Source organism: Ambystoma mexicanum, chromosome 4q (genome assembly GCF_040938575.1).
Source record: "Ambystoma mexicanum isolate Mex_15411 chromosome 4q, UKY_AmexF1_1, whole genome shotgun sequence".
NCBI lineage: Eukaryota > Metazoa > Chordata > Amphibia > Caudata > Ambystomatidae > Ambystoma > Ambystoma mexicanum.
Window position 1 is genome coordinate 253,567,629 of NC_090928.1, and position 14,331 is coordinate 253,581,959.

At 47.6% G+C, this 14,331-nt stretch overlaps 1 protein-coding gene across 6 annotated transcripts in view; it reads left to right on the forward strand.

The window, feature by feature from the left end:
- The window catches only part of NINL (ninein like), a 1,017,292-nt gene that overhangs the window by 901,716 nt on the left and 101,245 nt on the right, over positions 1-14,331 (forward strand). For 5 of the 6 annotated variants that reach the window (XM_069607820.1, XM_069607817.1, XM_069607822.1 and 2 more), the window contains 2 exons: positions 2,025-2,108; positions 3,736-3,831. In XM_069607820.1, the coding sequence (XP_069463921.1) occupies positions 2,025-2,108; positions 3,736-3,831 (180 nt within the window). The remainder of the gene's footprint in view (positions 1-2,024; positions 2,109-3,735; positions 3,832-14,331) is intronic. The other variant, XM_069607819.1, reaches the window with a different exon arrangement.

The following is a 14,331-nucleotide window of genomic DNA, read 5'->3' on the forward strand; positions in this document are numbered from 1 at the left end:
GTGCAGCATTACATGAGAGAGAGAGGACAATTTGGACATTTTGAACAGAGCACACTTTTAACATTTGTTATAGATTAGGGATGCATAAGGGGGAAATCCAGAGGTGTTGAGAAATGTCCCACAGTACTCATTTAAATCCCTCAGAGATTGTGCCTAGAGGATATTTGTGGCCAAAGGTCACTTTTGTGTCTCAGAATGCTCAGACGTGTACTGCTGAAACACTTAATTCTGCTTCTTACTCCTCTGCAACCAGATGCTCGTGTTACATTGTGTGATTCAGGTTTGGCATATTATACCTCTCTGTTTAGGGCCGTAGACCAAGTTGCCCCACTTAAAGCTTGCATTTTATCAGATTTTAAAAAGCAATGAACCCTGGTATTCGCCAGAATTACATCAATTGAAACTGATTAAGTGTAAAGGCACATAATGCTTGGGCCAAATCGAAAACCATCGCAAACAGGGAGACCTATACATTTGTGGCTAAAAACGTTAAATTCTCCATTATTGAAGCCAAGAAATCAAACTAGGATTTTCGCATTTCCAATGTTCTTTCTAACAGCAGTGAACTTATAAAATTCTTAAAGGAATTGGAGAATCCTGTACCTGTAGTGTTCACTATTAAAATCTGCATTCTAGCATATGATGTTGTTTGACCGCATTCCATCTAGAAGTTTTTTTTTCCACCACTAAACATTTCCCAGTGGCATGATTTTCAACACTTGATATTTCCCCAACCTTAATATCTACATTAAATACTTGATATGATAAGCTTCCAAAATGTGACATAAAATGCCTACTTAGAGACTGCCCTTGGGCGGTAGCGGTGCACAGTATAAATCAGCATAACATTACTTTAAAAATTCTTAAAATTTGGTTATAAAGGTTCTGAAATATGGTTTTCTGTTAAAGGTAAATAGTTAAGATCATTCAGGGTAACATCTTAAAATTGGACAATTATGCATTGGATGTATGTATTGCAATTGTGTCCATATAAATATCACTTCACTTATTTCTTTTAAACTGTTTTCTTCTTAAAACCTCATTTTCAGCTTTAAACCATTTCTAATTAAAATCCCACCAGCAAGTACCCTCCAAATTCTAGTACTGGATTGTTTTATGATTCTTACTCCAGTCTAAGTTCATTGGGGGAAAGTACTGGGTGGTGGAATGCACAATGGTTTCACTTTGATCTTCTAACATGATGGTTGCAAGATCCTGAAGCCAGCTATCATCAGAATGTATGTCCAATTCATAGGTGGGGATTACGACGGGATGCCTTCCATGTAGTACATCCATTGACTAAGCTAGTGCATCTCCTACCTGTTATAGAAATCTCCCATTGTGCTGCCAACATTCTCTGCTGATTTCTGTCTCCTGACCCCAAATAATTGGATGAGACCCCAATGACATCTTTGCACAATAGATTGGTGCATGCAGGCTTACATATTTTTTTCAAGGGTTCTTCTGTAGAATGGCAAGTCCATAGATCATTTTCTGGTGACTGAAATTGAGTATTTAATGATGCAGGTGTAAACTATTTTGAATCACAACCACCATTCACAATGAAAAGGCATTGTTGTTTGGTGTAGCACAGCCGCCTCTTTTGTGAAGAAATGTTTGCGTGGCTGGCATGATGATCTTAGCATTATTATTCCAGGTCAGCAAGTGATGCAACTTTCCAGCGAAGTGTACATTCTTCTGGCACAGCACCGTACCAAACTAACAAGGATTTTGCGGAACAATATTTTGTCTTATTTAAATTTTTTGACTTGTTGAGTCTTTTGTTTTGCTATTTGGGTACTCTTACTTTTAGCCATGAAATAGGAATATTAACGAGTATGTTTTTCCCAGTAAAATGAGCTCACGGGTCTCCACAATGGCAGATGTTGCACTATGTAAGACCACTTTACATGTAAAATTGTCTGTGAACATCTAGGAAAACATTTATTTTATATTTCTTTTCAAGCGTCGCCTAAATTTCAACCAATGTCATATATAAATTACCAATTTTTCATTGAAAATAGGTTACAAACATGACTTCTCGGCATCAGCTGCTACAAATGGAGAAAGAGGAAATGTTGAAAGAAGCAGAAGTAAATAAGAGGAAGGTGAGAAAGGAGGCTTGGTTGAAGTTTATTTGTAATGGTGCCAATGAGGTAGACAGCACTGGCCTGTTACTGCCTGAACTGCCCCATCATTCAAATACCTAACTTTATTTCCCCATTCCTTCGTTGGATCCATTTGTACATCTTGCTGGCTGCATGGAGCACTGTGGATACACTGGTCTCCCAGAAGAGGATGCATTTCTCTTACGACCCTGTGCATTTGGGAAAGTGGTTGAAATATTTATCCCCAGTGTTTGGTGTTGCCTTAAAAAGTAAGTCTAGTAACCCCAAAAATGGGAAAAAGCCATCCTCCCTAAAATCCAGAGCAAGCTCCTGAGAATTAATTGGAAGATGTGTTGCTAGCAGCTTCTTGGCTATGTGGCGCTGTTTTTTATAATCATTCACATGCCCCTCTACAATCTCTTCCCTGTCGTCCTGCTGCCAGCTCTGCCTTCATTTGATTGTTTCCACAATCCCATCCAGAAGTTTTTCTATTATGACCTTTGTCTCCCTTGAACACTTATGTGGTCACTTTATGTTGTCCCCTTTCTCTAGGCCTCTAGCATTCTCTGTTCCTCTTAGTCTCCTTTTGTGATGTTTGACTTCCAAATCGTATCTGTGTTTCACACACTTCCCTGTGACCTTCATGTTGCAATACATCACCTGGCTACATTCTTCATCCACCAGGGCTATTCAGACGGCAGGAGGCGCTATGATGGAAGCTTCAAAGAACGGCATGTGCATTGCGGTTGATGATTGTTCTAGTACAGGGGTCTGCAAACTGCGGCTCCCTATAGGTTTGGCACTAGGATTGCTCACTATTAGCTATGCGCGCTATGCATAATGGGAATTGTAATCCAGACATCTGGAGAGCCAAAGGTTGCAGACTCCTTTTATGGCATGATGAAGGGTCCCGTCTGACGCAGAGTTGTTGCCAAATAAAGATCCCAACTCTAAAATGTACCCTTAATGCTCAGAGGAGAACCTTGTTCAACAGCACATCTCACAATGAAATAGAACAGTATTTTATGCAATTTACATTGTTGAAGAAGAATTTACTTTTCCAGAAATTGAGTATCTTCCACATTGTGTGAGGTTATCGAGGTATCATTATAATCAGCCTTCCAAGTAAGTGGTGTCGCGGTCTTTCAACTTTTTTGGGCAACTACTACCAATGAGAAATATAGAGGGTAACTGTTACACAGATGTGTGCCCCTTGTTGCTTCCTACTTTTCTGTGTTCAGATAAAACTTTTCTATAGGATATGAACATCTTTTCATTTACGGTAATTCCTGGACACAAAAAGTGTGAAGTGCAACAAAGTGCAAATTTTTTTTTTAACAACATTTTTGGTTGAATACATTTATACCAGTCAACAATGCAAAGACATGTTTTACTTCTTCAAAAATCATTTTGCGCTCAACTTGCAAAAGTAGGGAGTCAAATACCCCACATCTCAAAATCCTCCCTGGGGACTAGATTACCATATTTTTTGCTTTATCACAATACAAGTAGTTATTTATGGCAAATATCTGGAGGCCAATTTCCTTAGTTTTGGAATGATTTCTAATGCCTTTCTTCAAATCACATTGAGACCAGCGACGTATCTCATCTGTTTTGCCCAACACAGGTTGCAAAGATGACTTTTGAACATCAGCTGCTGCAACAGGAGAAAGAGGAAACACTCCAAGAAGCAGAAGAAAATAAGAAGCAGGTGAGGAAAGAGGCAAGTTTACCACAAGCACAGATATGTAGGTATGTAGGGAGTGATAGGCAGGTTTTTCCAGAGACCTCTGGTGAGGGATGAGAAGAGACCTATCCTTAGTAGAACCACCACAAGGCCCACTAAGTTAGACCAAAAGATTCACAATGTGTCATGTCGCAGAAACGTCAGGCTTCACTCTGAGCAGGGAGATGGGGTGATAGCAAAGTACAATTAATCCCATATGCAACAAAATACACCACAGAATATACCACAAATAAATATATATTCACAGTATTGCATTAACAGTCAAGTGTACAAATAAACACAGTAAAGAGATAAGGCATTGTTTACACTTAACTCCAGGACCTAAAAGGTAGGTGGCCTTCTGCGAGAGGGAAACATAAGCGGCGTCAAAGTAGATATAAACAAAATAGCTTCCCTACTGCATATGTATAGAGATTCAGACAAATATAAAAAATTTGATCCGACAAATGTTTTATTGAATTAGCACATATAAACAAAAGTGAGTACAGAGCCCTACTCTAACAACCTTCTATATATCGCAAACAACACCACAAAAAAATAACAAAATGTCCATTTCAAATGACGGTTCAAGGTTTAGAATTCAATGATCCAAATGAGATGCCTCTAGTGGAATCCACCATACAAGGGGGTCATATGGCAATTTATAATGTGTGTCATTTGTGGCATGTGTCAATTTGTGTCATTTATAATCCTGTCATGAGGATTCGCCTGAAACCTGCCACTAAGCGTAACAGTTGGTATGACTCTGACCTGGCAGCCCTGATACGCAAGTGCAGAGCTGCTGAACGGAAATGTGGCAGACTTTGAGCTCATCCTCTGTTAAACGGGCCTGTCGTCCTTCACCAAAGGCAATATCGTCTCTCCATTCGCTCCAAGAAGAGGGCTCACATGCAGGCCCGCATGTCTATAGCTTCTAACAACACGGCTGAAAAATATGCAACTAACTAGCTAATCAATCTGCAGTCTCTACCTCACCTCTCCCTACACAGGCCCTGTGCACTGCACTGGCCACACACTTCACTTCTAAAACTAAGGGCATTCTGAGTTCTCCCTCATCCTCCCCTTGCTCCCACCCCTGCTGCCTCTGGCCCCTTCCTCAGCCACTCTTTCCCCTATAACACCGGACAAGATCACTAGAGTTGTCCGCTCTATGAAGGTCTCCTCCAAACAGGCCTACCCCTGTTCTTCCAGAACTATTAGGACAATATCGACTCCCTTGTCCCTGCACTCAGACCTCTGCAATCACTCTTGCCTCAGGGTCCTTCCCCCCTCTTCCCTCAAGCACTCTCTTGTGTGCGCTCTCCTAAGAAAGCCTTCTGCTGACCCCTCATGTCAGGCTAACTACTGCCCCATCTCCATCAATCCCTTCCCTGGGAAAATTCAGGAGAAGATGGTCTTCCACCAATTGACCCAGCACACTGAGTTTATTGGCTGCTTGCAGGACCAATCTGGATTCTGAGCATCCTGAATCCCGATTCAGGAAACTGCCCTCCTGAACACCCATGAAGAATTGCTTGCATCTATTGATTCCAACTTACCCATTGTTCTCATTCTACTCTATCTCGCCTCTGCCTTTGACACGGTGAACCCCTCCATCCTCATAAAATGGCTCCATGACACCCTTGGTAACTGTAAGCGGGCACTGGACTGGCTGGCCTCTCACCAACTGTCCCTCCCAGGTTATCCTGGGTACTTTCTCCTCACCCACCTCCATCTCCACCTGTGGCGTTCCCCAGGGTTCCATCCTCTCACCTTGGTTTTTTTAACATATATCTTCTCTCTCTCCTCTCGCTCACTTTATCGCCACACTCCTAGTGTTTTGCAGACGAACCCCAACTCTTCTTTAGACAACCCTCTGCTTCTGTTCTAACCTTTCCGATATCCAGTATTGGTGTACCTCCAGTGACCTTTATCTCAATGCAAGCAAGATTGAGATTCTTCCCATCCGGACTCCTGTCCCCTCTTTTCTCCCTTCTCTCTGGCCACCCTCAATGGGCAACCCCCCCACCGCACCGCTCCCTCCTCTGAGGAAGAAATCTGGGAGTTATCTTCAACTCCGCTCTTTCGTTCCCCACATCTTGGACCTTGCCAAGATAGCCCATTTCCAACTCTTCCTCCTCTGGGGCATCCTCCCATTCTTCACCTTCCCCCCCAGAAGCTCAATGTCACTAGAGCTCTGGTGCTCTCCAAGCCGGCTACTGCAACAGTCTTTTCCTGAATCTACCTTCTTCTTTCCACCCGCTCCAGATAATCCAGAATAGGGCTGAGAGACTTATCCTTGGCCTTAAGTCCAGGGACCGTATCTCTCCTGCCCTAAAATCTTTCCACTGGCTCCTGGTTGCCGCAAGGATCAAATTTATATCCCTATGCATCCACAAGGCTGTCTGAGGCCAGGGACCATGCTATCTGCAACTTGCCCTCATCAAGTGCTCACCATCTAGATCCCTCCGATCCTCTGGCTCCAACTTTCTACTTGTCAAGCTCTTCACCAAGCAGAGAGCAGCAGCTTTTCCCTCTCCTCAGCAGGCTGCCTCCTCTGGAACAGCCTCCCCTTTCACTCCATCTTGAGTGATACTTCCTCAAGTTCCACAAACACCTCAAGACTTTCTTCTTTTCCTCCTCCTTCCCTCTCACCCTTCCTTGCGTAACCCCACAGTAGCTGTTGATTGGTGCCCTGGGCGGTTATGTGTCCTTCAGGGTCCTGGCCTTCTACCTGATCGCCCGCAGCACCGGCACCCCCCTTGCACTTGCCTTCGGGCTCCGCCTGCCTGGCCTCCCAGGCCTGCCCTTATTGATGGGCCATTGTCCTTGCCCCCATCTTGGGACCAGAGCCTGGCACTTACTTGTTGCCCTCGCAACTGACTCCTGCACTTATCTGTTACTGTTGCAATCATCCCTCTGGCACATCATCCCGTGTGGAACCCCCTAGCACTTACACCCTCCCCCTTCTCTGCAGGTTTGTTGAACACAGGACCAGGAAGTTTGCACCCTGGGGTATTGCCATAACATGTGGAACAAATTTGCATCTTCTCAGCTACTGGGAGCCATGTATGTGCAGTGGAGCATGTTAATCGGGAGCAACCTAAATCTGGCGTTCCGGGAAACGTTTTTAGGGAAGTTAAGCGCTCAAGATCAGAAATCTCAACACCAATGTCTGTTTCCCATTGCACCTTTAGTTGGGGGTTTTGAGTGATTAATCAGGTTAATAAGCAACTGTACAATCTAGTTATAGGCCTCCAGCCATCTTCAAGCAGGTACATTAAGGCCAGGAATTCCATCTCCTTCGGCTCGGCGAGTCACCCCTTCCATCTACAGCTCACCGCTCCCTTTACTTTCATGTATTGCAGGAATTGCCCCTTGGGTAGCCCTGTATTTTTGGTTAGGTTATCCAGGTCCCTGAACATCCTGCCCTCAAACGTGTCACGCCATGCTTGCCGGTGCCGAATAGCAGTCAAATCCTCCCTGGTTTTACATACATCTGCTACTATATGAGCATTAGATGAGTAGGGGTGGCGCACCTAAAGTAGCTTTAGTGATCTGTCCCAGGTTTTCCTGCCTAGGGCGACAAGTAGAGGTACAGTGTTCATGCAATTGCTCGGAAGCCATAAGATTTCTTTAAGGCGGGCCTGTGACACCAAATATTGAAGCAGTATTGACTCAGAAGTAGGTTCATCGGACAACCATTTTGAAACGAAGCTTAGTTGAGCAATCAGATAATAAAGTTCCAGCCGAGGTAGTTGTACAATACCTTCCTTGTTGGGTCAGGACAGCACATTGAAGGAGAGTCTGTGGTGGTTCGGGCCTTATATGAAGATACTAATCCACGTGTCATGAAGTCGAAATAATTGGGCCCCCCCAATATGCACATTAACAATACAGGAATCTAGTGAGAACAATCATCCTCACAATTGCAATTCTACCCATAAGTGACCGTGGTAGTCTGGACCAAAAGGACATAAACTTCTTAAGGCCCTCCAGGACCTTATGGGTGTTGTTTGTATGTGTGTCCTCTGGAGTATGCGTAATATGGATTCCCAAGTATTTAAAGTAACGCACCTCCCAGGGGAGACCCAAGTCCGGTAAGGATGCCTCACCCACCTCACGAAGACCAGCCAAAGGAAAAGGGTAGGGTTTCCGTTTGTTAAAGACAATTCTGGACAGCTCTGCAAAGTTGTCCAGTACATCCAGAATCATGGGTAGGTTATGCTGTGGTTCACATAGGTAGAGTAAAACGTCATCGGCATACAATGATATTAAGTCTTCTAAGACCTTTGAGGGTGCCCCTCCCACGGGGGGGGTCCAACATAAGACTAAGCACCGCAAGTCCACTGCCTCCTGGAGCGCTGTTGCAACAGGCTCCTTGCTGGCCAGGGGGAGTACAGCGTCTCCAGCGCCTTCGACCACGAGTCAATGCTCAGGATTTTCGAAGAAGAGGAAGTCGGACCATCCGGGCAAGCTCTTGGAGAAGACCCAGACTGACCCTGCAGAGAAGGGGGAGCGGGGTCCCGACCCTCCCCCTAAGGTGAAGACCGCAGACTCAGCCAAGACAGTTAAGGCCCAGGCGCATCAGATGAAGGCCCAAACTTCCATCAAAGTGGTGGCGGCATCCCTCACGAAGGCTGCAGTGGGGGATCCGCAGGGCACGGCCCCAAAGGCGAGAGTATACCTGCCTACCAGGAGGGAATCCTCTTTCCAGCCGATCAAAAAGACACCGGAGTAGGTGATGCCCATCATTTCCCTAAAACTGTCTCCCTTGGTCGCAGAGAAGGGGATGCACAGTGGCCCTCCAGGGCACGGACATCTCCTCAGAGGAGGAACTCACCAACCTCTCGATCCTCGAGGAGGCGCGATGCGTCCAGAGCGGGCCCTGCGGAAGGGATCCCGACGAGGTCGATGATGAAGGGGGTGACGAAGGAGACTGACTAGGACCAGCAGGACGGTGACGACGCAGAGGATCAACCTATACCGCTAACGGCCTTGTCTCCGTCGCCTCCACCACCTCAACAACCACCTCGGGATATCGAGGTGGACATTCTTACACCTCTGCATACCTTGTGCTCGGAGATCTGGACAAGGATACCTCTTACGCCGGCGGCCCCACCCATGGCGCCATCACCATCGGAGGAACCACCATCCAAGCGGAGGAGAGTCCACCCCCGTTCCACCCTTCGCCTCTCTCTCCCCCACTCGGGGTTGAGAGAGACACGACGATGCCGGGCACTCCCAATCCCATCGCAGCCTGCCAGATCTTCACCGCCCGGCGAGATAGGCTCGTTCCACGCCATGATCTCCAGGGCAGATCGTACCGGAGGAGAAGAAGAAAGGTTTCCTATACCATCCCCGGGAGGCAAAAAGGAAGATCGTGCTGTGGATCCCGCTGTTGGATGAGATTTGGGATGAGGGGTTGTACCTCATGAAGAACCCTTCATCGGCTCCGGCAAAGAGGGACTGTTATGAAAAGAAATACAGGGTGCCGGAATCTGTCCCAAGGGCAAGAAGTCGTCTTCGGGCACCCCCTCGGCAGCCTCCTTCCCACCCCCCCCCCGGACGATGAGGGGAAGAAGTTGGATGCCTCGGGGCGAAGAGTTACCACTATGACTATCAAGGCCTCTAATGCCCTCGCCATCGTGGCGCGTTAGGACAGAGTGTTTTGGTTCAAGATGGCCCCCCTCCTGGACTTTTTTCCAAACAACAAGAGGGTGGAGGCATTGGAGATCCTGCAAGAAGGCGAGGTGGCTTCGGACTACGCCATGACATCGGCCGCATACATTGCCGACATGGGATTGTGCAAAATGGGCAACATTGTTTACCTTCGTCGGTGGGGCTGGCGGAGGGCCACTAATTTCCGCCAGGATGTTCAGTCGAGGGTGTTGGACACGCCCTTCGACGGGCACAATTTGTTAGGAAGACTGTGAACGAGTCCCTTCAGGCCATCAAGGCGGACACTGAGACGGCTCGTGCTTTGGGCACGCTCCAGCAACGATGGCCGTCCTTTCGGACTTCTGGAAGAAAATCCCAAAGTGGTTCTAAAGGATTCGGAGGAGGTGCTTATTCTTACCGTCAACCCTCCCGCTCGTCGGCCCAGGAGACCTACAGGGGCCGTGCCAAGTCTGGAGGTGGACGTCAGCGTCGCCAAGGTCCCCAAGGTGGCGCTTTGATGTCAAAACAGGACTGAACCGGCCGTGGAGGCGGGCCCCCAACCGTGTACATCATCTTCATAAGAAGAATGTGTGCTACTACTTTCTCAACCTGTTATGGCTGAAGATTCCTTACCTCCCATCCTGGACCTCCGCCACCTGAACAAGTACATCAAGTCTCAGATGGTGACTCTTCAGCACATGCTAGGACAGCTGGAAGAAGGTGACTTTCTGTCGTCGCTGGACATGGAAGATGCCTATTTTCACATCCCCATACACAAGGGCCATCGCAAGTATCTGCCCTTCGCGGTTCAAGGACAACACTATCAGTTCAAGGCCCTTCCCTTCGGACTAAAGTCGGCGCCAAGAGTGTTCACCAAGTGCCTGGCGCTGGTGGCGGCGCTGCTGAACCTACAATGGATCCACGTGTACCCTTAACTGGACGACTGGCTCATCCGGGCAACCTCAAAGGACATAGTCGTCCAACTCCTGGCGAATCCAGGACGCGCAGTTTCTGGGATCCTGACTCAACAGTGTCATGCCTGGCATCTCAGTCGGAGCAGAGGATGGCAGCTATCTTGGGCAAGGATCGTCAGCTGTTGGCCCTGAAGGTCGCAGCAAGGGCAAGGTCCATCCAGTCCCTACTCTGCATGATGTCGTCATATACCTCATTCGGCTGTGCAGGCTACGGATGCGTCCGCTACAGGAGTTCCTCGACGCCCGTTGGATACAAGAATCGGAAAGCTTCGAGGACAGGATCACACTCGACGAGAGTTTCCATCGAGCGATACAGTGGTGGGGAGTGCGCGCACCTCTGTCCGCAGGCACTGATTTCCAGTCCCCACCTCATCAGGAGACGGTCACAACGGACCTCTCCCTGGAAGGATGGGGAGCGCACACCGGAAGTCTTCATGCAAGAGGCCTGTGGCTACCGGAGGAGAGGACGTTGCACATCAACATGTTGGAGCTACGGGCAGTGTTTTGGGCCCTCAAATACTTTCTCATGTCCCTCAAGGGCAAGGTGGTACGGGTCTTCACGGACAACACCACCACGATGTTCTACATCTGGAAGTAGGGGGAACCAGATCCCCGGCACTCTCCAAGAAGCACAGGACCTTTGGCACTGGGCCGTAGCCTAGGGGATATTCCTCATCCCTTTTCATCTGGCAGGCGTGAAAAACACTGTCGCCATCTCTCAGCAGGGAGCTGCGCTCGTGCCACAATTACAAACCTCGGCAGGACCAAGTGGATCACCTGTTCCGCAGATGGGGCAATCCCCAGATCGATCTGTTTGCGACAGCGATGAACACCAAGTGCCGGAGGTTCGCCAGCAAGTTTCCCCAGCCGGGGAGCATGGGGGTTGCATTCTCTTTCCCCTGGGTCGGCCTGTTCCTGTATACGTTCCCTCCAGTGCTGTTGCTTCGACTAATCAATCAACTCAACAAGTGGCAAGTGCTGTGTTTGGGTAAGTCTGATGAGGGCAGAAAAAAAAGAAAATGGGGTGTGTGGGGGGGGGACTGTAAGGGTACAGATACAGTCCCCAGAGTAAGGGGTGGCCAGGAGGCAGTGCCAAGAGCGCATATCAGCAGGGGAGAGGGGGGAGCAAAGGCAGAAGCAAAGAGGAAGGTCTTGAGGTGCTTCCGTAACCAGAGATGGTTCTCCTCAAGGTTTAGAGTTTCAGGGAGGCTGTTCCAGAGGGAGTCCCCAGCCGAAGACCGGGATCTACCCCAAGCTTGTTTCTTTGAAAAACGACTGACCCTGAGGGAGTTAGAGTTAGAGGAGCGAAGATCTCGAGAGGGGAGGTATTTGCGGAGGGATAGCTGAAGGTATTTTGGATCCAGGCCCCAGAAAGCCTTGTGGACAATGCAGAGGGTTTTGAATTTAATCCTTGCATCCACTGGGAGCCAATGGAGAGATTTCAGAGCTGAGAGATACGATCCCAGGGCTTGAGGCCAAAGACAAGTCTTGCAGTTCTGTTCTGGATTAGTCAAGTTTTAAAGTGGCAGGGAGGCTGTTCCAGAGGGAGGCCCCAAAAGCGATGCACTCGATCTGGTGTTCCTCTGCCTGGCACTTCGGTTGCAGCAGCAGTAGAAGTACAGCCAGCTCCGAGAGGATGTCAAGACAAGTTCACTTTGGGGTTGATTGGTCCCACCAACCCAAGGGGAGAAGTTGTCCTTGCAGGGCTTCTCTAGTCAAGGAAAATTCGGAGTTTCAGCACAGCAGCAGGGCTTCACTGGGAAAACCAACGGTCCAGGAGTTGCAGCAGGAGTCTCTTCCAAGTTCTTTTCGGATTCCTTCGTTCAGTGGTTGACTCTGCCTTCCAAGCCAAAAAAGCCTTGACTTTTATGCAGGTTTCTCCCATTCATTCCAGCCTAGCTGTCAATCACACAGCAGAATGGCTGTCCTCCAAGGAATGCCAGCCGGCCAATCACCTATGGGTGCATTCTTGTAACCAAGGGGGTTAAGCACATGGAGTTTCAGGCACCTCCCTCACTTCCTGCCCCTGCGAGACATACTGGAGCCAGAGGCGGGCTTCACTCGTGAATCCCGCCAAAAGCAAAACGAACAAAGGGACCAGACCTGGTTTGGCGCGCAGAGTAAATCTCAAGAAGGACCTTTCCAACAAGAAATGGCAAAAAAAGACGACCAGGGCCATTTTGTCAAAATGGACACCCATCGGCGCCTTAATGCAGCTGCGAATGCAGGCCGTGGTAAAAACACACAATGGTAGTAAAAAGTAGAGCACTGCCACCAGCCATTAATTGTAGAAAGGGTAACATAAAAATGTTACATGAAAATGCTAAATGAGAAACTAGACAAAGGGGATACTAAGTAGCCACTCCAGCACTCTATGCTAAGATAGTATGTGCTGGGTCTAGAAAGTTACAAATGTAAGTAAAGTCAATTTAACTTCACTGCTCTTGGAAACAGTAGTTTGACCAAGAGAAAGTATTTAAACCTTTGGGAAATCTAAGAGACTTCCTTGTGCCACTGCACTGAGGTGCTGTGTGTCACAATGTAAAGATGATGCCTATGGAGTTTGTCAGACTCCAAAGTCAAAAGAAACAGAGTCCAAATCACAGAAAAATACGTGAGAGTGGGAAAAAGATCTCACTCTCTGCAGATTAGACATCAAAAGTCCTAAAGTCCAGCAAAAAAGAGCTGGGGGTCTCTAAGGTAGAAGGGAACTAGCACATTTCTGAGAATCCTCCCTAACACGTGCACTGACATTTTACATCTCCAGGATGTCTAAAATAAAACATGATGACCAACTTTTTGTAGGTTACATGGGCCACAAGTTGGGGATGGCAATTTCGAAACAAATGTTGTCAAGATGGATAATTTCAGGAATATCTTAATCCTACAGATTAGCGGAAAAGGATCCCCCGGAAGGTCTTGGAGCTCATTCGACCAGGGACATGGCTACCTCCTCTGCATTACAGACGGGTGTCCCAATTAAAGAGATTTGTGCGGAAGCCACATGGTCGTCCGTACACACTTTTACCAAACACTATAATTTGGACTCTTCCTCAAGCCAGGATGTTTTATTTGGAAAGGCAGTGCTACATTCTGTGCACAGAGACTTATGAAGGAACTCTTAAATTATCGTGAGTCTGAAAATTCGGACTCCCTCCTCCAGGAATACATTCACTGCTTTGGGAGTTTATCATAAAATGAGGAATATGTGGGAGGACACAATCCATTCGAAGAACAAGTTACTTACCAATGGTAATGTTCTTTTGACTGGATGTTCCTCCCACGTATTGCTCATCGCCCCTCCCAGCCTGCCCCGCAGTAGAATTTTCCATGTGATTGCAGTCTTCGCTCTTTCAGGAGGAGTAACTGTCGGGTGTAGGATATATTATTTATGCTTTAAAAACTGAACTGAAGCCAACAGTCCCTGCGCACGCTTTATACCATCAATGACGTGGACATCGAGATGGAGGTCTCCACGACACATCGAGTCGACCAGCATCAACACGCAGAGCCCTCTGCTGGAAAAAATTCCAAAGTAGCTGAAGCTGGATATGGAGATATCATAAGATGAAGAATAAGTGGGAGGACGTCAAGTCGAAAGAACGGTACCATGGGTAAGTAACTTGTTCTTCTGCCATGAACAGGACAGCAGGCCCCGGGGCGTCCTCCAACAGGGCAGTGGCTGCAACTACTGCTTTTCTCTCTGGAATCCTGCTACCTGACATCTGCCGTGCAGCCACCTGGAGATCGGTACATACATTCACCAGGTTCTACTATGTCGACACAGATTCCGCAGAAGAGTCTAGAGTCGGCCAATCGGTTCTGCAGAACCTTTTTGCATGAGGTTAGTAGGTCTCCAGTT